Here is a 27,999-nt window from a genome sequence, read left to right as displayed (position 1 = left end):
AAGTCGAGCATTTTCCCAGCGGCTATTTGAGACTGCTGGAAGATATCAGTAAAACCTAGATTTCCTTTGAGTGCAGCCTGTAAGCAGCTTGGATACTTGACGGATCTGCGAGGCTCTCCTGTAACCATGGGGGACGTGGTTTCCTCTCACCTGGATGAGGGCAGGCGGGAGATGATTACAGGTAAGAGGAGGAGTGCACAGACTGCAGCTGAAGAGAGACCGTGGACAGATTCCTTTACTCTGAAGTTCCTTAAAACTTACTTTATTCATATTTAATGAGCAGCACTGTCGTTCTCTGACTACTTGATAAGTTTATCATATTCTCCACCAGGGACTTTGTCATACTGCTATAACAGAATGTATGACTTTCTGTATTTGTTAAACTGGGTTATTTCTATAAACTCATGCAGTGTAAACAGAGTAAAACAGCAGATATCACTATATTTAAGATGTCCGCAGGTCCTTAAAAACGAAGAAAATATTTCATCTGATTTTTGCTCTTTTTGTCAGAATTGTCTACTTGGAGAAAACTGTACTTTAGGTCAAACTGTGTTTAAACAAACTGTCCTACAGAGAGAGATCCCCTCTAACCTCCCTGCATGCTATGTCAAAGTCTGACTTACTTTTATTTTTTAATATTGAATGCGATACCTCAAATCAAACTGTGGTACCCAACCAGCATTTTAATTCTTTAATGGAAGCAATTCGCTCTCAGCAAGTGTCACCTTTCCCCTGTTTCATTCTAGGACAAAGCTTCTCATTCATACCAGCACATTGTTGCTTTGCTCTACTTGAAGAGTTCCCCTGAATCCCATCTCTGCTGCAGGCCTATTTCTCAGAGATAATAACTAGGTCTCCCAAAGGGGAGCGTGTTTGTATAAGTTGCTATTTAAGGCTCAGATTGCTCCAGCCTCCCACTGTGAACTGTGCAGGTCTGCGTGATTATTTCAACAAGGCATGGGAGCAGAGGGAAGCGGGCAGACAGAGCAGAGGCTGAAAAACTTCCATGAATCTGTAGATGCTTTTTTCAAATAATAAGACTGCCATTGCTAGAAGTATCCTGGCAGTGCATCCATGGCCCAAATCAATTCAGGAAAAGGGAGAAGACTTGCTTGTTTTTAGATCCTCCACACTTGTGCTTTGCAGCGAATGTTTCTTCATTGGCATTTTAGCCTCAGTTAGGATGTTCCTTCAGGACTGTAATTGTGTTTGTGTGCGTGTGCTGGCAGGCGTACTTGCATGAGGAAACCACTTCTGGAAACCAAAGATTATGTTGTTGAGGTCCAGACACTCAAGTTTGTTTGTTGTTGCAGTTTTCTGTGAACCAGACAGAGAAATACTCTCAGAAATACTTTAAAGTAGGAAGAATAACATTGTAAGAAGCTTTTGGATTGTAGCTCAAACAAAACAAGCAATTTGGAGGCATCACACTGGGCCGTGGGAACTGGCCGGTTTCCACAACTTTTTCACATTTTCTAGAGCAAATGATTTATTAATTACTTACCACAGATATAGAAAATAAATGTTTTTTGCACCCCTACACTGCAGTGATACTGGCCTATATCTGGCATCATTCCCACTATAGATAGGGCTATACTCAAGGAACATGCAGCCTGTCAGATTTAAAACGAGCTGCAAGGTTTTGTCTTGTCAGAAACCCTCATTTATAGTTAAAAACATAAACATGTGTATATAGAGACACCATCATTTCAAGTTTTTAGGTTACTTAAAATATTGCTTCCACGAGCCTGCTTGAGTAAAAGATCCACATGAAGCGTGAGAGAAGGAGGGAGAAGAGAAGATAATGTGTGACGCTGCAGAAGTAAAGCAGGTAGAAACATGCCACAAGATTAATAAGCTGAAACTGCTGCCTGGCTCTCACACACCCTCCCTTTGTGTCTATCTGTAATCCCTTCTTTGCATGTATGCAAGCATGCAAAGATGAATAACAAACAGTATGTCCTTGAAGTAGTCTGAAGCACGAATGAACATTAGTATACCTTTCAAAAAACTTATTCGTCCATATCATATTTGGAGTGAGGGAGTGAGTGAGTGAAGACTACTCAGCATTTCTGCATTGGGAGTCTTGTTTGGAGTCTGTCCCTCCCAGTGAGGTGATTTCTTCATCCTTGCTGCCGAAGCACATTCTCACTAAATGATCTCCTCCCTGTTGAGCCCCCACAGCACAGACGCAATATACCAACAGTACGAACTCAAATTATATTTGTGTGGTCACCCACACATCTCATTTTCACCCATCCCTTAATCGTTTTTATGCTTCTGAGAGATGTTACGTGCTCGTTTGTCTGCAGGATAATGATGGGAAATTCAGCCATGATGAAGATTTTGCAGTTGTTCCTCAGAAAGAGACTTAGACTTTGAAATGAAAGCTAAAGCAGGGAGCAAATACTCAACATCTCATATTTCAGTCATGCATTTTAATGTTAGATGATAGTAATGTTTCTGAAGAGATAATATAACACCTTCCAAAGCTGTTTGGCTGAAATGCTAATTCTACTTAATGAAACACTTCTCACAGCTGCTTAAATACAAACTGATCTCAGTTTTCCTGTCATGTCATGGATTGACCATAACAAGCATGTTTGAGCGTAGGGTGATTCATAGGTGTACTTAGTAGCCCTTTAACACTTTAGACTAATAATTGATGATGATTTTTTTGACTGCCTGCACCTCCATGCTATGGTTCTCTGCTGATGAATGGTGGATTGGCCCCTGTGGGTTAGGAGTGTGTGGTATCCGTCGAGTTTTTCACTTGTTCATTAGGGACAGAAAAACAGAGGGTGGGTCAGGCGGACAGTCTGATTGGTGTGGCATCAGCAGTAATGCCATTGTACTGGACCATTGTGGTGAAGGGTTATCTGTGTAGGGTGGCTGGACTCACCTTAAGAGAAAGGGGGGGGGGTCTGGAAACTGATCAGGATGCCTCCTTTGGAGAGGGAGTCTGCTGCCAGTTAGACCCTGCCCTGGATTGGTGGCAGAAAATGGAAAACGATATAAAGATGCACTGTATCTTGAATGCTGTCTCTCCAGGTCCCTGAGGGTGTGTTCTACTTGAATCATTCACATTAATTATTTTGCAAGTGATTTCTAAAGCACCAATAGTCACCTCATTAAATCATTACATATTGAGATTGGGGTATTTGTGATTTGAGAGTGGCATAGATGGCAAAGTCTGCACACCATTTTAGTCCAGACTGAAATATTGGATGAATTGTTGTGATTCAGACAGATGTTCTTTGGTTTGGTAAATGCCTTCTCTTCTTACATCACCATGAGTTTGACATTTTTGTTTTTTAGTGACATTTCTCAACAACTCGGTTCAGACATTTTTGCTCAATGTCACTTCTGAATAGATCACTAAATTGAGATCTATCAAAATTCCCGCCTCGCTTATCTAATTTTAAGTTAGTGTGAAACCACATGAGAAAATTTCACTTTTAAGAACCGTCCTTTTTACACCTGTTCAGCTGTTAAGCGAATAAATATCTGCTCCTGCATCAAATTTTCCATGTGTGAGTGCAGGTATGATTGTGTTCTGGTAACAACATCTATGCATTTCTTATTCTTGATCTATTAATAGTTATTAGTATATTCAGAACAATGAATTGACAATGGAAGGATGACATAACGGTTGTGGTTGATAGACTGAGTCTTGGGTTGAATTAATAAGGGTTACAGACTCAATGATTTGTTATTTATGATTCAGGGAGGGTGCACGGTCTCATTGATGGAGTGTCTGATGTCAGTTTTCTCCTTGCTTCTTGTATGGCAAGAGAGCAAGTGTTGGGGTGGATGGAGGCATATAACAGAACTTTTTGGCATGCCTATACAGGTTGAAACAGACGACTGAGTGTGTGATTTATGATGTGGTCTTTGTTCCCAAATTCCAGTTTCCAACTGCCCAAAAGGCTGTCCATGTACAAGTATCCAGTCTGCTGACTTTGGCACAGAAAGAAAACTAGTGGAAAGTACCGACTGTGCACGTTTGGAATGGGAGCCCCGCTAGCCAGCACTTATCGTGTGGAAAGTGACACTGCATAGGGACTTTCTATCCAACATCTGATATCATAATTTCAAAGAATGTCAAATTATTTGAAGCCAGAAATCAAAGCATCAATAAACAACGGACGCAATTTGGTTGGTACCAAAAGTAAAAGTATTAAGGTTCGATGGCCAGTGCTAATAAAACAGTGGGTTTAGGAGGAGTGTGTCTTTCAGCAGTCTCACAATCTTTCTTTATATTTCCTGTAACCTGTCCACCCATCTCCTCCTGGTATGTCACAGTGTTTTTGATAGGTTTGTGTGTCCCTGTCCCCCATCTCCTCCACATTCTCCCTCCGTCTATCCTGTCCTGTCAGCTCTTTCCTTCCTGCGCTCCCACTGCAGTCTGGCTCCCGCCTTCCTGTGTTGTTCCTTCCATAAACAGATCATAGTCAACACTGTCTGCTGCTGACCGAGCCAAGCGCACTGATCAGCTCGCAAAGTGACTTTTTCCAGCAGTGGAACGTGGGAAACGCTCATGTCCCTTCCAGCAGGTTCTTGGACTGTTTATGAGGATGCCGCTTGCAGACAGTGGTGGAAAGGAATTGCTGAGTCAAGCAGTAGAAACGTGAAATACAGGAAAGCATTGATTCAGGTTAACTGATAGAGAAGCTCCATCCTTCAGCGCCATCTAACAATTATTTACATCCTCCATTTAGACTATAAAATGTCTGAAAAGTGTGAAAAATACTCATAATTTCCCTGGTGACCAACAGTCCAATAAACCCAAAAATATTAGATTTCTAATGATAATTTGAGGTTCAGGCAAACTTTGTCAGGAAATATGAATAAAACAATAAAGAAAACACCTGGAATGCCTCTTCTGGAGCTTCAGGTTTAAATATATAAGTAGGTCTGTTGACTTGTGTTGTTTGAACCCAAATGAGCTTTTACTATTTCACTTCACAAGCTTTTTGCTTTGCCTTTCAAAGCAAATGGCATCCATTACAATAAAACCAGAAGATGTAATGTTTCACACTAATAGCATTAGTTTAATAGGTTTGTGTATTATAGATGTGTGCTGAGCCTGTGTCTGTTGGTGTCCTCCTGCAGCTCGGACCAGAAATGTGATGAAGGAGCTCAGTGATGTGTACGAGCAGCAGTATGCCGTCGCTCTCTTCAACAGTGTCCGCTATGAGATAGAAGGAGGAGGAGGGACACAGTCACAGCTGCTTCACAGAAAGGCAAGTGCAAGTTATAAAGAGAGGTACAAACCTGCTCATGGAAAGAACGACAAAACACTCAACTATACAGACAAACAAAGTTTGTGGGTTTCACAAATGTTTTTATACTTTTGTAGCGGAACATATAATATAATATTCTTTGTCATGTCTTTAGTTCCACATGAAACTGGATATTGAAGGGTTCAGTTTATTACAACTTACTTTTATAGGTGTGGTCTTCATTTATATTGTTTATGATAATCATCATACATCGTACTCACCATTGTAATTGCTAACATTTGGAAAAACATCTCTACCATAAAGTCCTATAGGTCAACAATCAGACACGTAAACAAAGTCCAGATGATCCAAAATACTTTGAGGGTAAAACTGAAAGTGAGTTTATTGCACAGGAAAACATAACTGTGCACAACTTGGACAGTGATGGTGAGTCAAAGTTGAACTAACTAATCGTCACACTGCTCCCATTTCTTGTCCCGTCTGACTATTTTGGGCGATGCTGCCATGTTTCCAGATCTATGTGCTCAACTTGGTGAGTACAGTGTTAGAACTGCCGATAGAGCACCAGCTAAAGCAAAATATGAAATCATCAAACTTCAAAAAAGCAAAAGTTCTTTGCTGTTAGGGATAAAACTTCCTGTCCTCAAAGACATGCACTTTTTTTTTTTTTTACCCCTGATGTCACTGCTAATTAAGCAATTAAAAGGTTTGGTTCTAATGATCATAGATTACTACTCAGCATTATAATTTAACTAATGTTAAATCTCTCCAGTGTCCTTTCTGCCATTCTGGTATCTAAAGATGAACACATTCACACTTTGTAGACAATTTGTGCATAAGATAAACTTGCATCAATATAGGCTTTGTTCTGCAAACAGAGCTTGATGTTATACATTATGCATGAATGGGCTCATTCTTGGGGTCTATTTACCAGTACATTACCTAACAAGCTCTGCTTTACCACTCTGCTGTTTTTGTATTCCTCTCATCTTTTAGGTTACTGAATGTACTGAAGGTCCCACTTTTGTTCACATTTTCAGTCACTGAAGAGGAAGTGGAGCACATTTCACACATGAACAGAGATGCTGTTTGGAATTGTATTATGTCAGTTTATCTACTCTCTTCACTATATGGAGGACAGCTGCGTGTGTGTGCGCAAAATTATGCACATGTGAACCAACGCTTTGCAAACACATACATATATCCACAAGAAATATGTCTGAACTTTGTATTATACAAATAACGTTTGCACTTTGGACACTGTAGTTGAACACATTTTTTATTTCCTTACTGTAGAAGGATGCATTAACAGCACCTGGAAGCATTTCTGTGGCATTCAATTGTCCCTACGACAAAAACCTAACTGTTGGGTGCATGAATACAATATAATTTTCTTACTGGTCTACCATGGCATAGTGACCCCTATCACTCATGCACACAAAATCCACACAGTTAATATTTTCCAGCAACCAAACCACCAATTCTGTTTTCTAAGCACTTCCTCATGTTAGAGCTCCCCTGTCCCCTTCATTCTTTCCTTCCCCTGTGATTAGTTTTAGTTGAAGTATTATTTGATCTTGGACGGCAAATCTAAAAAACAAAGTGGGTGGTGTGTATCTTTTGTATCCTTATGTAAACACTAAACAAAAATCTCCACCCCCACTTGCCTGGAAACACAAACTAAGCTTCAGGTCTCTTGCATAGTAAATGGAAATCTTACTGAGACAATTTCTAATGGTGAAAGTCATAAAACCTAGTTTTTTTTCCAAGATTTCGTTAATACAAAATGTGCACACTTATTATTCTTTGTATGGTAAAATACATAACATATGGAAATGCCCTCTGCTTTTTTTGCTAAGTGTCTCTGGGATTTTTCAGGACCCTCTGGTAGGCCGGTCCATCTTCTCAGGGAGTCTGTTTCAGTATCTGGAGGAGAATCGGAAGTGGAGGAATCGCTTTGTATCTGTGCCAAACACCTACACCATCAGCCTTTATGAGAATAAAACAGTGAGTGTACTTCTTACACCACTAAAGAGCCGTCCGATTTGGTGATTTGTGCACTCGTTGTAAAACAGCGTGGTGTGTTTGCCATCTCTCGAACAGGCACACGACCGGGGCCTTCACCCGAAAGTAACCATCAACTGCGCTGGGTACAAAGCCCTTACATCAATGGAAGAATACATGGAGCTGATTAACACCAGCCTGCCAGGTAAGAAAAGGAAGTAAAAATTGACAAAATGAGTTTATACCATGTTTTATCTGACATGATAGTGATGGAACACTGCTTTAATCTTAGATAAGTTTATGTGTTCATTTGCCTTATTGTGATATATACTGATACACTCCTGATCAAAATCTTAAGACCGGGGGAAAAATTACAAGAATTCGCATTTTGCATTGCTGGATCATAAGCAGGTTGCAAGTAGAGCTCCAAAATACAAAAAGAAGAAACAGGACCAAGAGACAAAAAATAGAGAGTAGGCAAATTATTGAAAACTGCATTCAAACTCAAAACAGGCTGTTTTCAGCTGATCAAAAGTTTAAGACCATAGCCTTAAAATGTCAAAATCTGCACAAAAATCTGGCCTTCATGTAATTTTCATTCAGGCATTAACACTGTCATGACCTCCTGATGGCAAAGGCAAAAAGGCTTTCTGTCTTTGACCGTGGTAGGATTGTTGAGCTGCACAAGCAAGGTGTCTTGCAACGTGCCATCACTGCCGAGGTTGGACGCAGTAAGACAGTCATTTTAAATTTCTTAAAGGATCCTGAGGGTTATGGGACAAAAAAGTCAAGTGGTAGACCCAAAAAAATTTCACCTGCGCTAAGCCGGGGGATCCGACGGGCTGTCCATGAAGACACAGGCCGATCCTCGACCCAAATTGAGGCCGTTACTGATGCTGACTGCAGCCCAATAACCATAAGACAGCATCCGCGAGAGAAGGGCTTAAAGAACAAAAACCCATCTTCAAAGGCCACGTCTCCTCCTATGCCACAAACTTGCCCGTTTGGACTTTGCAAGGGAGCACCAAACATGGGACATTGAAAGGTGGAAGAAAGTTTTATTCTCTGATGAGAAAAAATGTAACCTGGATGGTCCTGATGGCTTCCAACGTTACAGACATGACAAGGAGATCCCACTGGAGATGTTTTCTACGCGGCACAGTGGAGGAGGCTCCATCATGATCTGGGATGCTTTTTCCTTCAGTGGAACAATGGAGCTTCAGGTTGTGCAGGGACGTCAAACGGCGGCTGGTTGTGTGAAGATGTTGCAGCGGGCATCCCTCTTGACTGAGGGCCCTCGTCTGTGTGGTAATGGGTAATGGGTAACTGGGTCTTTCATCAGGACAATGCTGCAGTTCACAACGCCTGCCTGACGAAGGACTTCTTCCAGGAGAGTAGCGTCGCCCTTTTGGACCATCCTGCGTGTTCCCCTGATTTCCCCAACGTTTGGGGATGGATGGTGAGGGAAGTTTACATAAACGGACGTCAGTTCCAGACCATGGATGCCCGTTGTGAAGCCATCTTCACCACATGGAGGAAACGTTCCCACCAGCCTCCTGGAAACACTTTCATCAAGCATGCCTGAACGAATTTTTGAAGTGATCAACAAGAACGGTGGGGCTACTCACTACTGAGTCCTTTGTTGGCACTTCTAGTTCTGTTTTGGGGTTTTTTTGGGCTATGGTCTTAAACTTTTGATCAGCTGAAAACAGCCTGTTTGAGTTTAAATGCAGTTTTCAATAAATTGCCTACTCTCTATTTTTGTCTCTTGCTCCTGTTTCTTCTTTTTGTATTTTGAAGCTCTACTTGCAACCTGCTTACGATCCAGCAATGCTTCTTGTGATTTTTCCCCCGGTCTTAAGATTTTGATCAGGAGTGTATATGTAGCAGGGTGACTTTTATCAGTTAGCAAATTATAAGGAGAATAACTTTCTATGCATTTATTTTGTGTTTTTGTTGTTCAATTTCCCTTTTTGGGACCATTAGATGTTTGACACAATTCTTTTTATGTATTTAATCTCCAATGCATTTGCTTATTTCAGTTCTTCTGTATGTTTTTTTTTTTTTAATATTGTCTGTGCTTTGTAAGTCTTGTAGTTTCTCACTCCTGTTCTTTCATGTGACTCACTGTAGGTATCAAGGCCAAAGTGGGCAGTCATCCGTTTATCAAGTGTGCAACTCCATTCCCCCTCATCCTGTGGCACCCGTACGCCCGCCACCACTACTTCTGTGTGATGACCGAGAAGGAGCAGAAGAAGTGGCACGCTGTGCTGCAGGACTGTGTCAGACACAGCAACAATGGTAACAGCACACACAGGCACACACAGGTTTCAGCCGTATAGCACCTGAACAGTCCCTGGCAATGCTGATTTAATGCTATTCATATTTATTGAAAACTGTGACAATTACTTATTGAATAGTTAATAAATGGTTGTCCAGAGCTTACAGTACATGTGCACCATTTGAACAGCTGCAGTGTCTTTGTACTCCACCCTGGACAATTAGTGCCTCTCTCTGCCGCTCCACCTTTGTTGGTGGTTCAGACAAGGGTGTGTATGAGTGTGTATCATGGTGTGAAGTCTTTACATGCCATATGGGTGAGCTGGTTGATCTGTGAATGTGAGATGTTTTCTTATTGACCTTGGTTACAGTGTGACGTCTTGTTGTCATTGGATCAGAGACACAAATGTTGCTAATTTTACAGCCCAGACAGACAATTAACGTCACTCAAATAGTGGGCAGGGACTTTGTTTACTCAGCTACAAAGACAATCAGACTTTTCTGGTTTCTGCGGTTTTCTGATAATTCATACTCAACTCTTTGCCATTTGTTTCAGAATAAAATCTTAAAGCACTTTATAGGAGAGAGTGCTGAAACTATTAGACCATAAATTAGTCAGTCTAGTCGTTTATCAAAACAACAACAATGCCTGTCTCTGCTTTAAAGAAACCATTTGGAAAGTTCTCCATGTTCTGTTTGGCGGCATCTGCAGCAATAAGCAGTAATCGAAGGTGCGTTTTTGTAGCTCACTCTAACAGATTCAAACAGTGTCGCCTGTGTGACGCCAGTCAGTTGGCAGTTAGTTTCATCTGAGTGTGGAATTTGCTCCTTCTTTTGGATTTGTACTTGTTGTTGAAGTTGCTTCATCTGTAGTCATTGATCTTTTCTTGGTTCAGCCAAAGTGAGTTGAAGAGCATATCTGTTGCACTACCTCTACCCACCCTCTCTGGTGGAACGACCACTGCTGGGTAATGGAAAGCACGTCACATTTATTTTTCACAGGAGCGTTGTCATCAACACCCAGTTCATAATACTACATATGTAAGGGCTTTCTTGAGTAGGCCATAGTTCCATTGGTCATTCTGTTCTCTCACTCAGAGATACAGTAGATTACATGGATTTAAATGAGAATCTTTAAGACTATTACTTTAAATCATTGTAACTTGAATAACTTTGGGTTATGATATATTAGTTAAACAATACGTGATGTCACTTTGGGCTCAGGGAAATTGTGATGGGCACTTTCACCACAAATAATCAATTAATCAAACCAATAATAGAGTGATTAATAAGTGTGACAACTCAATGAATAGCTTCATCCAGGATGGGGAAACAAACAAAAAAAAAAAAATCAAGTTTACTACATTATAACACGATGTCTTTGTAAAAGGCTTGAGGAATATACTGTAGTGGTTATGAAGTAAAGATTTTCTATTTTTATGAGATTTGTTATTTCCCCAGCCCATATTTGTTTGAGCACGCTACCATTATTTAAGTGCTGCTTTTAGTTGTGAACTGATGGTATTTTGGAGGACACTGCGGTGTGTTTTTGCATTTGGATGTTCAGTAGAGGATATTTGTTTTATAAGAGTGGAGAACTACACTACACTATTAAGATTTCTTTCTGTGCTGGCATGACTTGTGTCATTGTGTTGAGACACAGGAGGCAGAGACATGCCAGAGGATGTGCAAACATGACAAACATTTTTTTGTCATGTCTATATCTCGGCTTGGCAAGACAACTTTGAGCAACACCTTTGGGCTTCATGAGGAAAGATCAAAAGTGATAAAAATTATTGCTCTGCTTCCAAATCTAGTTCGCCACATGGCGCGTTAACCGCAAATTATACACCAAGTTTTAATTAGCTGATATATTTTGCAGTACAACATAGGGAGTCCAGCCACTGCCTTCATTTGAGGAGAGTCAAGTTACATTTTTGTTGTTATTCGCATGCATGCACATGTATGTCAGTGTGTGATCTCACAGTGCTCTTTATTTAGACTTGACAGAGAATCCAAGTGAGCAGGAACCTTGGGGAAGTTGAGATAAAAATATAAAACTACACAGATTCAGTGATAAACAAACGGCTGCTGCACTGAACGTGATTGGGCTTGTTTGGATCCTGCTGGCTGCAGAGGCAGGTGGTGTTGACAGAGATTGTAGATCAAGAGCAGATTATCAAAGTCCTCAGTTTTACTATAACAGGATTTTTTCAATCTAAGATACACAGTATATAATTACAAACTATTGAAACGAAATCCACATTGTTACATTTGCAACAGACAATATTCTAACCAGGTGGTGCCTAAATACAGCATCTCTATGTTATTGATAAATCCATGATGACTTGAAAGATATTAACCATATGCAGTAAATACATTTTAGCCAAAGTTCATTCAAACAGTGTTTTATTTTTCTTTCGAGAATAATAAATAAATTCTAATGTAATACTGACTATATGTTGTCCATATTATATATATTATATCAGTACATGGAAGACTTTACCTTAGCTGATCCCAATTTTGAGGCACATACTGAAGTATGTGGTTTTACATACCTGTGGGCATGCACACAAAATTATATACAGTTTGTTTTGTTTGAGGATTTAAAGCTTCAACTGCTTTCCTCATAATGAAAGCTAATGTATGGCTAAATTATTTGTAATTGTGCTTTAAGTGATTGTTAGGATGGATTGTCATGCACAAGGAGTCATTATAACCTGCAAGTCAGCTGCATCAAATCACTCAGCACCTACAGACAGATGCAAGACAGCATACACTATAGTTTGTCTAAATGTTTCGACTGCAAGTTAAAGCCAAAAACTATAAAACATGACCAAGACAACTAAACTTAATATCATGTATCGAATGCAACAACACACTGGCTCTAAGCTCACCAGGCCGACAAAGTTGCTCAACCTGATTCAACCTTGTTTTGTACTTTGCCAACTATTATGCCAGCCACCTGTGTTGAATTCAAAGTGTTCTGCTTAACCACACGTAACAATGCTAGCAGCTATCCATCATCAGTATTAGGTGAAAAAATCCAGTGCTAGCCCAAAAAAAAAAAAAAAAACATAATTTCTTCAGCTTAGGAAAGTTTTGATCAACGCAGCCAGCTGACTGTTGACTGTAAAACAAAAGCAGCCTCTGTCTGTATCCAGTCTAGCTCACCCTTTACTTCCTAACAGTACCTGTTTGGGCATGCTCAGTGAGCGCCAGAGTCCCTCAGTACATTCCAGCTGTGAGGCTGGGCTCCGGGAATATGTTGTAAGAAACAGTGTGTTGCTGTTTTACTGTCGCTATTGCTGGTGTCCAGTGTGGACTGGCATTCATGTTTTAGGCCTGCATTGACACGCCCAGTCTCACGTCTGTCATGTTGGTGTTTGGAGGAAAACCAGAACCAGCAAAAGCCTTTTCCTGGAGCTGATAAATGGTTTCACAGTGCAACCCCTGCCCTCTCTGCAGTTTCTTTTACTCACTGGACTCATACACACATACGCATTTGCACTTGCTGAGCATGCCTCCATTTCCAACAGGGCAGAATTTAAAGTGTTGTAATCAACTATTTTCTATATTAAAGTGTTACTAGCTATTTTATCTGGATGTAGAAGGCACCTGAGGCTTCTAAAAGCATCCGAGGCTGCTCTGACCTGGTTTCCTAAGAGACTCAAGTGAGAAATTACCACCGAGTTTAACACATACAGAGCACGTCTGTTATGGTACAGAAAATGCTGCAGTGCCCATGAACTGATAGCAGCACAGAAGCTTCATGCAAAGCAGTTCATGAGCTGAACACTGAAACTATTCATCTGGCTATGATACGCAAAAACCACAAGTTAAATGTTCATTCTCAAACACCAAAGATCTGTTTGAATTCACTAAAGCTCTTGTTGCTTTACCTCCAGCAGCTCTCCAATAAAACGATCAGCTGCTGCTTTGCATCGCCTTAACAGGATGATATGGAAAGCACCCTATTAATCGGCTCTGTTAACAGGTGACCTCATTGCACTATTCTGCACAGCTCATCTCATTGTCAGCGTGACGGCCTGGCTGTTCAAACCATAGTTAAACCATAAAAGGACTAAAAAGCCAGGCTCTCGGTGGATTCACAGTCATTTAGTACATTTTTAATCTGTAGGTGTAACATGGTAACTATGACAGGTTAAAACTGAACCAGAATGATCTGCAAAATCTAATTAATCCTTACAGACAGTTTGGGTAATAACTTTACTCTTGTGTAAACTCTTAACTACCTGTGTTACACTTACTCCATTATAAGTAGTTTATGTGTAGGATACAAAAATGTCTTAATCGGATAGCTATGAATGCTTGACCTCCTGTAAGGGATGTGTTAAGTTTAGCAGGCAGCAGTCCAGCACAGTCCTGATGCTGCATCACATTTGTAGTCAAAGACTGGTCCAAGCTGCCACCGGGCCACTAGAGAACTATCAATCAAAGCCAACTCTCCACCCCCAAAGCCTTTAAAACCAGTCACCAGCCCTCCGCTCAGATCAGACCTCAGACTAATTCCACTCAGCAAGAGGAGACCTGCAATCGGCACGTTCAAACGAAGATAAAAGAACAGTTAACCCAGGCAAACTATATGATTACAAATGCTGACATTATTCATTCTATGGTGTTGCTACCCAGGTGTAAACAAATATACAAAATAAATCAATACAGCATTCACTTATTCGCTGCCACTGGGAGCAGGAATCTGCTACAATCGCATGTTAGGGCTTATTCAGTCATGTGTTTGTGAGGTCTGTGGCTGAAGGTATGTTTCACTGAGTGTTTATTGTAATGTGGGTTTGGCTGCTTCCATAGGGCTGCACCATATGGTGAAATCCTTCTCATGCATGTCAATCGGAGCAGCAGTGTGAGGGTTTGAATGGCGTTTTTAAAAACGTGAAGGCAGGACACCTGAAGCAGAAGTCTAATCAGACCATAGTTGACATCCAAATGCTTAATGGGTTTTACATACACATATATTTGGAGATGTAAAGGCCTGGGAACTCACCCATGACTGCAGCTAAAATCCCACCGACCAGAGCATGGTGGGCAAGGCATGGAGGGAAATGCCTCAAATAAAGAGACCGTGGTAAGTACTGCCATATGTTCTATTTATACACAGCACACACTCGCACACAGCAGTGCAGAGAAACTATAATCTGCTCCTTGATCTAGCTTGGTTGAGACACATGGAGAATGTGTAGTGGTTACAGACCTGGCAGATTGTCAAAAAGTGTTTTTTCCTTTTCTGTTGGCACCAGGAGGAAATGTCTCTTGTGAGCAACAGGCTGAGTGTAGAAGAATTCACTTTTTGGCATTTCACACTGGTAATCTGGCCATAGTTTGCACTTTAAAAGCAAAATTAAAAATTGAAATTACTAATCTATTCTTGGGAAAACTTCCAATCTACTATTTAAAATAAAATAGTGAAACTGGCACATTGTGGCATATCTATGTTTTCGCCTGTGGGTGCTTGATGAAGTTAATACCCCCAAGGATTTCTGCTTGCTTGAGTAATTACCAGGAGTTGGGACTGAAAAATCCAGAACAGTGTGGCAGCACCTTAATGTTAAATAAATAAGAACCAATAAATAAGACAGGAAATTGAATTGAGGAAAGTGAAAAGCAAACGCAATCACCAAAACAGAATGTTGCGTTCCAGTGGTCTCCAGCCACCAGGCCATGAGCAAGCCATCTGATTATTAAGTTGCATTGTGGTAAGTATTGTGTGTGTCTACTCTTGCCAATACTGCGGATCAATCCGTTTCTTATATGGCACCGGCTCTTATTGGTTACTTTCAAGTATTAACCCATGTTTGTAAAATTTAATAACTCCTTGTGGCCTCTAGGCTGCTGGCATACATTTTATCTCACCAACTGTTTCTAAGTTGCAACAAGATTATGTAGCTTAAATGAATAGGAAAACTATTTTCTTAATTTCTCCAATACTGGAAGCAGAATTAATAACATCTGACCTTATCAATACTACAGTCTTAGCCCCAGAGCCCATTTTATAACAGGTCTCTGTACCCATCCCTAGTGATTATGAAACATTATTAGATATGGGTGCCATCTGTCATAGCTGCATCTTTTCTCATAACTCCCTATCAAGCACATAAACAACAGGACACTGATTTTGAACTACAGTTGCTCAGCAGTCTGTCATCACCCACTTAGCTACTCAACCTGCAAGAGCTGTGCTCGTATTACTAACTAGCTAATATCAGGAAAACTAACACAGAAATGTGAGAAGAGCCTGAGAGAACTATTTGCTATGAAGCTTAAAAGCTTTAGGCTGTAAAAGTTTGCTCTAAGGCTTTAAATGGATGAGATAGGTCAGATGAGGCGCCTAGTGTTTTTAAACTTAAATGTCTAATGGTCTGCTGAGCAGCCAAAGTAAATTGTCTTTAAGTGCAATTCCTCTAATGGCCACTAGATGACTGCTCCAAAAAAGGAGTGCATTTAACTTGAGGGGTTTTATTACCTTTTTATTTATTAACTTGTTCTAATGCAAGGTTTCTCAGATAGAAATTAAGAAAACCATTCCCACCCATCTGTATAGGAATGGATAGAGATAAGTGTCAATGCTTCAGAAATATAACTACAGTTTTAATGGGACATTAAGAACGTCAGAAATGTCAAACCTATTGATAGTAGGACATTAGAAAATAGTAATGGATTTTATCATTCCTATTACCTATTATCACTCTTACTGAACTACAGTTCCCATAATGAGGGGGCTTTTGAGGGAGTGAGTTAGCTGTGGACTACAATTTGAGTCCCATTTTTTTTAGCTTATGTTTGTTTACATTTTTGGCTCCATTAAAAATATACTCAATTAGCTATTAGCAGTTCCTTTTTGCTAGGTAACCATGGATGTATAACTATCACTGGATTACTGAAAAAAACAACAGCTTGATGAACATGATGATACCCAGGCAAGTTCTAGTGAGTTTATTTCTAAAGCACAGAGTAAATCAGTCACAATGATATCCTCGTGAAGTGTCGCATTGAATCTAAAACATGTGTATAGTGTCTTGGTGTTAAGATCTGATTGGGGTGCATGTTACCTACCAGTGAAGGCAGAAAGGCACATGGTGGTAAGTGTGAGGTCGAGTGTCTTCATACACAACTGCAAGTTGTGAGTCTGAAGCTTCTTGTTGAAGGTGTGTTGTTCTAAGCTGAAATAGGAACAAGTAAATATCAGGTAGAGCAACATAATACACAAATGTGTATGCAACTTGTGCAGCTAGTATTCATCTGGCTGGTTAACTGCTTGGTCCTGAACACATTAAAAGGCCATGTGGTTGTTGTTGACATGCACATTATCAGTTGTGGCTGTTGCACTGTCAGGTATAAGGATAATAACTATGAGCCAGCCTGCTGCTGTGGATTTTCACTGGATTTGACCTCCAAATGTTGGCGGGTCACCTGTCTGCTCTTATTTTCTCAATGTGTCTCCAACCTTACTGTCCAGTGAAACCTCATGAAAGGCTGTGCCAATACAAGCTAACACAATGACTCTTAGCCTGTCAGCAAAGAGTTAGTGAGCTGGGAGCAGAGACGACTTCCTGTCTGGCTCTGCCGCTCCCCCTCTTCACTCCTTGGTCACTTCCTGTCTTTGTCAGCCTCCACTGAGTCACAGACTTAGAGCTCCAGACAAAACAACTTGGTAGACAGTCAAGCAATGAAGATACACCCATGCACATTGATTGTTGTCTTCGTGCATAACATGCATACTACAGATACACATACAGATGGTCACCAGCCATTCATCCTTTATGCAGTACAAGAAATGTATGCATTTTTGTCTCATTTGTTGGCACCTTAAGAGTAATAAGCCTCACGAAACAGCGGGAGCGGAAGCAGTGATGTTCAGAATAGCCTCACCAAACGTTGTTTTTGGTTTCTTTGTTTTTACATTTGTGTGTCAAATCCCACCAGGTCCGCAGGCACGTAGTGATAATTTAAAAATTCCAATTACTGTTTGGGCCCATTATAAGCAGCTTTTCACCATAAGAATCATACTTTTTGCTAGGTCAGTGTTCGTAATAATGCCTGTAACGACATCTGTTATCATAATCATTAATGTGTTATTACTGAAATGTTTTAAAATGCATGAGTTATTTTGGTGATGTCATTTCATTAGAAAAACACTATAATTGGAGAATATCTAGTAAATAAGTAATCTAAATAAGTAAGGGGTACTTAAGTGGATATCGTACAAGTGCAGCACTTACAGTAACATCTGGTCCCGGTCAAAAGCTGACGCAGATGAGTGTGCTTTTTAAAAAAAAGTATTGCTGCTATTGTTGAAACTGTGCTGTAATATCGTGATAAGGGCTAGGTTGAAAAAGCACAAAGAAGTAAACCTATCCTCTTGTTGTCAAAGCGGAAAACGCAACTGATGCATCAGTCACACAAGGACAAACTGCTAATTATAGGGATGTTTTATTCCATACACCTGTTTATACTCTTTTGTGTGGCACTCAGTGCTGTGGCCTTCAGAGAGGCAGCTCTTCAGCTAGTGATGTATTTCCATCACTTAAAACACAACCACATGATAAGAACCAACTTCCTAAAAGCATATGCATGTTGCAGAGTGCTTTATGAGCTGTGTCTATTGTCCTGTTAGCAGGGAGGGCAAGTAACCATAGCAACCACATGAAATCTGTCCTCCAACAAGCCAACGTCTTCCTGTTTTGAGGGATGACACAGCTGTGTGTGATAGGGGCCCCGAGTGTGCACGTGTTTCCCTACACTCCAGCAACTGTTATTGAATATACCACTGGCCAAAATTATACTTTCAGACCATCTCACAGCAGTGAGTCAGATGTTATGGAAACTGTTGCTAGCATGGGATTTTGCAGAAGCCAATGAAATGTCCACACATTTGTTCATCTCACACCAGGTACATCCATTTTGTCGTCGCTGTGCATTCTGAGAGCTTACTACAGTAAAAAGAAATCATGCAATGTAAAAAAACAAACAAATAGCTGTGACCACTTACACTAATGCATCTACGTGTGCATGCATTCAGACACACAGACCCTAGAGTGTTTGAAGATTCCTCAAATCCCACAACAAATGTCTACGTCAAATGATTCATGAGTAATGAAAGGGAGTGTGGCTCCAGTGCTTAGTGCTTAGATGAAATTTGTCTGTGTATGTCTGTCCATCTGTGTGTGTCTTTATACAACGTTTGGCCATATTACATGACTCTGTTTTGTTAAAGGCCAGTCTCACTGCCACAACCCCCTTTTAAACAAACACAAAACTTCACACACATAATTTTCAAATTTCACCTAAGGGTGAAAACTGGGGTTTCTTTACTGTTACCAAGCATCTGTTCTGCTCTTTCCTGCCCCCAACAGGTCTATCAGAGGACTGCACTGTTCAGACACCAGCCTTCACTGATGCTGTGAGACTTCACAGACAAGCCAAGGGACACTACGGGACCTGGGACATGATGTGTGGAGAGCCCCCACAGGTCAGGATCTCAGATTGATCACAACACTGCTGTGTCCCAGTTCAGAGGCCCTCTTAAGTCTGCAACTCCACATGTAAAACTGTACCACAGTACTGTCCCATTTAATTTATGTTAGTTATATTGTAAACTTAGGTATCATGACAGTTGGCCTTGTTTCCCGCTGTCTCGGTATGTACACATTGCTAGTTGCTGATACACTTGAAATGATGTGGGGATGATGAGGAGTGCCTGAATGCAGCATTAGTTTTAGACCACTTCATTTTAGCAGTCTTAGCCCCTCCTGGAGGTTCTCAGAAGGAACCAGCATCATGGGCTACATCTTTCAGACGATTCAGCCCCTAATACAGCTTTTGTTTCCCTCTTGGGAGGTGCATTGACACGGAATATATTGTGCCTCAAATACCACGTTTGCTGCAGGTGACAGTTAAAAGAGAGAAGAATTTCTGAGTATTTCCTGTCCAAAGTTCAGGTCAGGACCATAGTCCAACCTTTTGAGAGGCCATAATGATGGATGACAGGCATTGGTTAAAAAAAAAGAGGCAGGGCTGCTAGAGAAAGTCTTTTTCCTCAATGAATATAGCTCAGGAAAACACCCATCAACACACACCCTTTCCTCACACTACAGTAAAGAACACACTTACACAAGTCCTTTAAAGAGACTGTCAGCAACAAGACCTCACCCCTCAACATACCAGCATTCACCAGGACACAAACACCTATACACACACACACACACACTATTTATTGGGGTTTCCCCTCTGAATAAGTCCCTTTCAGTCTCCTGCTAGTGCTTAACAGCTGCTCTGTGTGTGTATGGCAGTCACTTTTTCTTCATTCATCTCCATGTTTCCTGTCTGTATCCACGTGCTCCCTGTCCCTGAACAGTGCAGTATTTACTCAGCTCAGTTAAAGCTATGATGATAAATATCTTTATCTCAACAGTGGATCACATTAAAAAGGAATGATATAGGTGTTGGCTTGTGGATTGCAGCTTGTTGTGAAGGAGAATATATAGGGAATTTAAATTTGCATTGGTTTTTTATTTTTTTTATTTTTATTTTCTATTATGTGAATACAGAAGGCAACAAATAAACAACAAATGACCATCAAGAGATCATAGAGAAAGATCTCAGCTGTTTTAAGTGTAACTGATAGTAAAGGAAGCACATTGCTTTGAGTTAAGATACCTGTAATGTTTACATGAATATAAAGTGTTACATGAAACTCTGAATTTGTCCACTTGTGGCATGAAGCCAGATCAGCCTTATTAATACTCAAACATGAATATTTATCATGTTTCAACACTATTCAGATCATGAAAAGCATCATACTGTACCTGCGAAACAATAGCCAAAAGAAAAATATGAATGGTAACACAATATATAGGTAGTTGGTAGCAACATAAGCAAAAATACAAGCTAATATGCCGCTTCCATGCAAGACATTTTCACATGTAAAAAAAAAAAATCACAGGTGTAAATCATAAAATGAATGATGGCTGGATGAAGTCCATCTTGCAGCATGCTAGCTCACTGTCATGGCTAACTGGGGCATAACAGAGACACCATCAGTGTTAATAGTAACACCTGTGCTTTCCCTGCTGTGACCCATAATGTTACCTCTTACAACCACAACAACCATAAGCCGAACAGAACCATGACACAGTGGACTGGCCTAATACTGTTGGACAGCACACGTATTAGCACATGTAGCTAACACTCACCTCAGTCTCAAGCAGACGACAAGAGGGCAGCAAAAACCTCCAGCCACCAACTTAGTTTGAGGCCAACAGGTGATACAACCAAGGCGGACGGGCGGTCACTGCCTGGTCCCCAGCAGGGGACAAACACAAGGATTTCTTCCTCATAAACATGCTGAGACTTTTTGGCAGATTAGCTTCACGGTGAAATGCTACGTTAGCAAAGGAACAGTTAAAAAGTACCACTGTATAAAGCAGCAGAGTAATGGGCCAAACCATTGGGGCGGGGGGTGTCAGCAGTTTAAATAGACCGCCTTCTCTCTTCTTCGTTCTCACTTTTTCTTGCGGACTACAAATCAATGCTGAAGCTCTCTAATAGACCACCCCCTAACGACGGCTGCGATAAAAACACTGTACCTTAAGTGCATATTGTCATGTGTAAATGTAGCAGACGAGCTGTCTGTATGGACCATGGATGGTTTGGGCCATGGATGCATTATAATCAGTATCAGAATCAGAATTCCTTTAATAATCCCCAGGGGGGAATTGCTTTTTGTTACACACAGCTCCAAAAAGAATAAGAAAACACTTCAATCTCAAAGTAAAAATAGAAATATATAAAAATATGTATTAAAAATTATTACACAGAGGTAAATTATTGCACCAGAGTGAGGAGTTGTATAGTTTGATGGCCACAGGCAGGAATGATTTCCTGCCAGAATGATTTCATAAGAGAGTAAAGTTTAATTCAAACTGCTCTCAGGCACCATTTATCTACAGCTGTATTTAGATGACAAAATATGGAAGAAGAGCAGACCAAATATGGCATATTAAGAACTTTAAGATCTGCTAACATTGTTAAAAAGGAAAGAAAACTACATTTTCTGCCCTTTCCTAAAAATAACAAACAGTGCTGTTACACTTCAACATCCATTTACCAATAAATTATAAATTCTATATCTACAGTTTGAAACGCACACTTAATCATGTGCTTTAACGTGTATGTAAATCCTGCACACTGTATTTACAGTGTATAAACAAGTATACATCCATATTGTACAGAACCACCTGTACATGTATACAAAATAAACTTTTACATTAATCATTCAACATTTATTCCTTTGCACCATTTGTTTACAATTTACAGAAATACTTGTCTACGGACAATAATCATTGCTTCTGTTTACCAATGTGTGTGTGCATAATAGTTTTATGTTTATTCTAGTCTTTACTTGTGCTGCATTGTTGTCCTTGTTTTTAGCCATTAGGTCTGTTTCCATCTGCCTGTAAATTGCCCTTGAAACTGTGACTCTAATGATATTAATAATAAAAGTATGTGAGATTTTAATAAGTAACCGTTTTTTCCTCACTTATTTTGGGTATCCAGATAGATGTTAAAAGTGGCCCATACTGAAGTATGAGATGTCAAAGTTCAGTCAAGAGTAATACAGAGAAAACACCATTTAATTCAATAGTTCCAGACAAACAAGCTTTTAAACAAACAAGCTACAGTAATGCCTTGTTATTTGTCAGGCCTCTCTGTTCCTCCTATTCTACTTTTGTCCCAGCCATTCATTACCCAGCAACACGGCTCACCAAATATTTAGTTTAGCTTAGTTAAAACCTCATGGAGGTGCTGAGTTTTATGTGTGTGTCCGTTGTGAAGGCAGTGCCACTAAGCTTTCAGCTCTCCTGCTGCTCTGTGTCCAGCTGTGTGTCACAGTCACCCTCACTGTATTCATGTAACCACAAAGCAAAGAGAGGCTGTGCTTTTTTATGAAGGTTTATTTTTGTTTTTTGCTGAGCCCAGGATATTAGTTGTTTTTTGGCTACAACTCTGGTGTAAAAATCCCCCATTGGCACATTGCCATAGTAACTACAACATCCTGTAACTGGTGAAAAGGCGGAACCAACAGCTCACGTTACATCTCACAGTATGAACTATTGACCATTTATGACCATATGACCATTAGGTAGAACTCAGTCGAGTTAGATTTATGATAACTTTATGCTCTCATTTCTTTTTTTATTTAATTTATTTACACATAAAAATAACAAGTGTATAAGGTGTGTTAATACATTTATGTATGTTGTGTGCGAACAGATTCTGGCTAATTTGGTGATGGAGACCCTCCACCCAGAGCTGAGAAATGTGATTGGTCCACGTCTGAAGGGGAAGATGCAGCAGAGGCAGAGGAATTGGATGCTGGTGAGCTCCTGTCAGACTGTACAGAGTACAGTAAACACGCTGCACAAAAACTGGAGAGACTCAAACCAGTTGTGTGTTTGCCCACTTCTCTCCCTCAGATCTCTGATGCTGTGTACAGGCAGGTGTTGTCTCAGACCACCGGTCAGTATGAAGCTCTGGTCGAAGCCTGCGAGGCCCAGAGAGTTCCACTGGACGCCAGACTGCGAACCGACATGGACCAGATCATCACGTCTAAAGAGCACGTCAGCAGCAAGATCCGAGGTGACCAAAGATCTGCATGCAGCAGTGATTTCTTCATAACTTTTGTAAAATGAAGAGTTGTCAGAATCAGTCAAAACGATCCAGAGCAATAGTCAGGAGGGATGAAGGAAAGGTCTAGAAAAAGACAGAAATACATGTTGGCAAACTAAATTTAGCATATTAATCCACTTTTAACTGAACACCACCTCAGTTTACCTACAACCACATGTCCATCATGCTTTGCAAAACACTTTTGTTCACTCACTATGCTTTGTTCTTTGTAATATGATCATTCAGACGTCAAGTGCACGCTTCATTGTTCGCCTCACTGAGATGCAGCCTAGCTGTGGTTTCTCTGGTTCAGGGATTATTGGCAAGGTGAAGCGATCAGTCCGGTCACTGAACGCCACACTGCTCAAGTTTCCCTCCAGTTTGTTTGGACATTTGACACCAACAGGGCCTTTCCTCTGTAACTAAACCTTCCTCCAGATCTGACATTTTCCACGTCTTGTTTTGCCCTCTGCACTTTCTCCCCACAATTTTCATTTTTTTATTTTAGTCAGTTGTTATCTTAGGTCATGCCTCTGTCACTCCTGCTTGATTAGCTGACTTCTACAGCACCTGAGCATCCACATTTTGGTAGTGAGCCTGTCAGCTTTCTATTTAAAAGTTAACTTGGCACGAGCTGCTAATTTCTTTCCATGTGTGCTGTTTCCCATGAGCTAAAGTGGCGGAACTGCATACCATAGCCTGCTCTGTGTGGGACGTTTCTGACTTCAGGCCACAGATAAGGCTACTACCAGTCCACTGCACAAAATTATGCAGGTTCAAGTTACACGAGGTAAAGCAGAAGTTTGAGAGTTGAAATCTTATCTGGGAATTTTATTTTGCAGGTCTCTTTTAACGTATGTTTTGCTACCAACAACTGAGTGAATCTTCGAGAATGAAAGCTGCAGCACTTTCATTGAAACAAACGTGTGTTTACTTAAATGTCATTGCATGAATACCAAACATTTCAGCCTTGTATTAAACAATACACTGTACATTGTGACTGCATATTTACAGAGTTTCTCTGAAGGGAAAGCCATGCCTTTATTTTTCTTCATGCTACGACTGACTGGTCCTTGTTTACAAGCTACAGCAACCAACTATGAATATATTTTTCTTGCGTGCAGCTCTGGTGTTGCCCAAGGCGGAGCAACTCCTGCAGAAGAACATCCAACCCTATGTCAGCTCGATCCTGGACGCCCTGATGGAGCCCACCAGCCGAGGTTTCTCTGAGGTCAGGGACGTTTTCTTTAGGGAATTGGTGGAGATCAGCAAGAACTCGCTCAACGGAGGGGGCAAAGAAAAACTGGGAGATGTGAGTCATTTTTTGTTGGCTGAGTTGTTTGATAACCAAGGAGAGGGAAAACAGGAGGGTATAGTCACTGTCCATTTTTGTTTTTCTGAGCTTCTTAAAGTTGTATTAATTTATTTTTTGGCCACTAAGGGGTAGGAGACCCCCCCCCCCACATCAATCTGACAGAAACACAGCCTTGATATATTATCGCATTATAAAGTCATAGCTAATGTGGCAGCAACTTTTGAAGCTGAAAGCAACAGTCTGCTGCTGCTGCTGGGGGGGATGAGAGCACTGAGCTGTACACTGAACTGTCCAGTAAAAATCAAAACAATGAACTAAATAGGCTGCAATTTCTGTAGCACTGCAGAGTTAGTCTCCTCGCACTATAACATTATACATCATTTGATTCAGTTAATATAAAAAATGATTAATGCAGCTTTAACAGACACACAGCAAGCCGTCTGTCACCCATGCTGCTTTTTTCACACAAAACCACCTCACGTGATCATAGAATCAAAGCAGAGACAGAAACCTCACTAAGCACTATACATCACAAAGATGGATGACTTAACTTAACCTCGGTTATAATTACCTTAAGTGCACTAAGTGGGACTTTAGTCAGAGAATACGGTCACAGTTTTAATATAAAACCAAGTGCACGTATTGTCTGACTCTTGGTTATGGTAAAGTTACTGGAGTGCATGAAAAGACGCTGTGTGTTTGTGGAAGCTTTGGCCATGTTAGCACTAGTCTTTAATTAGAAGTCAGGGAGTGTCCTCAGCTGCCCTCTGTGACTGATCCTGAGCAATCAACTCAACCTTTATCACTGTTTTGGTCTTGATTCTCCTTGTGTGATGCGTATACCACGGTGGTCACTGTCCTCCTCTGTCTGTCTCTGTCTTCCTCAGCACATGGAGAGGCTCGCCATGCTCGCCTTCCACCCCGTGAAGATGCAGAGCTGCTATGAGAAGGTGGAGCAGCTCAATCTGGAGGGCCTGCAGCAGAGGTTCGACGTCTCCAACCCCTCTGTGTTCGTCGGCAGGGCTCAGATCCTCATGAGGGAGGTAAGGTGCTACGGCAGCTTTTTTCTGATATAATGCAAAGGATCAGCATGTACCAAAGCAGGGCCAGAATGCCTTAAAACATTCCCCAGTTTCTATTAAGACACACCAGCAACCTGTCCTGCTTGTGGTGAAGTCTCTACTTACACCTGCTGGACAAAAAGAGTACAACCATTTGTAAATATTAACAGTGTGAGCTAAGGCTGTCACAGTCTGTTTCTTGTGCTACTTTATATCCTCTAACTTTTTTTTTTTGTTCTGATAGCAAATGGACAATGCCGTGTACACATTTGAGCAGCTGCTCAATCAATCCTTAGAGGCCCAGGGAGAAGATGACTTGTGCAAGACCATCCAGCGATGCCAGGATAGGGTTCTCAAGGTAAAATAGGAAAATTAAAAATAGAAGTAATATAGAGGACACACAGATGGCGAAATGGATGAAAGGACAAGGTCAAGTTAAGACTCATCAAATGCTTTTTTAAAACTATTTTAGTTGGAGCACATTATAGAATAATCATCTTAGTCCTTCTTAGACTCGTTGCTATCTGGTTGTGGCAACAACAAAAAAGTAGAAATCTATGTGAGGTATCAGTATTTGGATATACTGAACATTTTATTAATCTCCTAAAAAAATGGTGTTTAAAAGCATAATGAAATGTTAGCAGATGCGAATTGCTCAGGTAAATATGATTTATGAAGTGAGGAGAACAATTGAGTAGTAAAGTAATTATGCTCTTCATGTGTTTCTAATCTCTCCCTGTCAGAAATATGATTATGACAGCAGCTCTGTGCGCAAGAAGTTCTTCAGAGAGGCTCTGCTGCAGATCATCATCCCGTACATGCTCCAGCAGCTGTCGCCTTCCTGCTCACCTGTTAGTGGCACATTATCACGTTTGTCATTTTGCACATGCATGACAATAATACATACATATACTGTGTGTCATTAGGACAGTGTTATGAGTCTTTGCACCTAGTTTAGAAAGTAATATGGTAAGAAAATATTCCCCAAAAACACACGAGAGATCTACAGGGAAGCATGTTAATTGAAAGGATCAGTAATACTGTATCAGACACAATGTTTTTAACTGATACGTAGGGATTTTTTGACTGCTGGAAGCTTTATGGAGCTCATCATCTCTGTCCTCTCATCCAGGAGCTGCCTCACTTCAAAGAGCTAATCTTTGAGGACTTCTCCCGCTTCCTGCTGGTGGAAAATATGTGCGAGGAGGTGGTGCTGCAGTCTGTGTCCAAGGACATAATGATGGGTGAGAGCCAAAAAAACCCCCAAGATTTAGAAATTGTTGTTGCCCTGACAGCAGTAGAGGTAGTTGGCAAATATAATGTATTTAATGTATTTGGAAAGACAGTGATTGATTTAGTTGTTTTCTTTGTCCAGCTGTGAAGGAGGCAGCAGTCCAGAGGAGACACAATCTGTACAGGGACAGCATCATTCTGACCAACAGCGACCCCAACCTGCACCTGCTTGGAGAAACCCCTCCGGTGGACTGGGCTACTAAATTTAGGGGCGATGAAGCAGAGGGCTTTGTTGATGGTGGTGAAGGAGGGGGTTCTGGGAGAAGACGCAGACAGGTAGTGTCCATGATCCAGCTGGACGGGGTGCCTCTGCCCTATGAGTCCTGCCTGGAGGTCCCAGGTGTGGAGCTCATCCCTGAGGAGGAGGCTGAGCTGTCTGAGGAGGACCAAGGCTCGACTCAAGAACCCAAGTCTCCTGACAGCGTGCATGAAATCAGAGACCTGATCAATCCAATGGTGGAGGTGGCGCTGCCCGAGTCAGAGCTGAGCCAGAGCGACATGACCAGTGAGACAGAGCAGACCATAGGCACCATCACCATGGAGGATGGGGTGCAGGAGGATGTGACACATGTCACCACCGTGGTAGAGGACGTCCCCAGGAAATCTCCACGAGACAAGTCGTCCCCGCAGACAATCCTTGAGCAGCTGGTAGGAAGCAAGAAGCAGGAAGCTGATAAGGAGCATCAGGAGGACGCAGCCATCGAGGACGCTATCCAGGAAATAGACATAGCCGTACAGGAAGATGAACAGATTGCTGAGGTCTCTGCAGCAGAATCAGATTATGAGTCGTCACCAAAGTCACCATTGGCTACAGACTCCAGCTCACATGGCGATAGCGGCTTCCAGTCACCAACCAATGAGAGGCTGGATGAAAGCGAGCCTCAGCCAATCACAAACAGTCTGAACGGAGAGGACAAAATTATCGACCCGGCAGAAGTGGAAGTGATTTTAGCGTAGGAAGACGACAATCCTCTGAACATAACTGAAACTGGAGGAAAACCTTGGGGAGAAAAGAGCAGAGTGCATCACATGTAAAGTAGAGAAATAGAGTGAACAGGGATTTTATTTAAGGATTAAATTCAAAGTGTTGCCTTTT

General features: G+C 41.1%; 1 protein-coding gene across 1 annotated transcript; it reads left to right on the top strand.

The window, feature by feature from the left end:
* The first annotated feature begins 1 nt into the window (after position 1).
* Positions 2 to 27,999, top strand: niban2a (niban apoptosis regulator 2a). Its single transcript, XM_070850627.1, has 14 exons — positions 2 to 181; positions 5,116 to 5,246; positions 7,125 to 7,253; positions 7,350 to 7,455; positions 9,384 to 9,551; positions 18,920 to 19,035; positions 22,839 to 22,943; positions 23,042 to 23,204; positions 24,359 to 24,546; positions 25,437 to 25,592; positions 25,855 to 25,968; positions 26,354 to 26,461; positions 26,743 to 26,854; positions 26,986 to 27,999. Exons 1-14 carry the CDS (start codon positions 127 to 129, stop codon positions 27,858 to 27,860), a joined length of 2,526 nt encoding a protein of 841 aa, XP_070706728.1. The 5' UTR covers positions 2 to 126; the 3' UTR covers positions 27,861 to 27,999.

This window comes from Pempheris klunzingeri, chromosome 19, assembly GCF_042242105.1.
Source record: "Pempheris klunzingeri isolate RE-2024b chromosome 19, fPemKlu1.hap1, whole genome shotgun sequence".
Lineage (NCBI taxonomy): Eukaryota > Metazoa > Chordata > Actinopteri > Acropomatiformes > Pempheridae > Pempheris > Pempheris klunzingeri.
The sequence above is the reverse complement of the archived record's forward strand: the minus strand, read 5'-3'. Positions and strand labels throughout refer to the sequence as shown.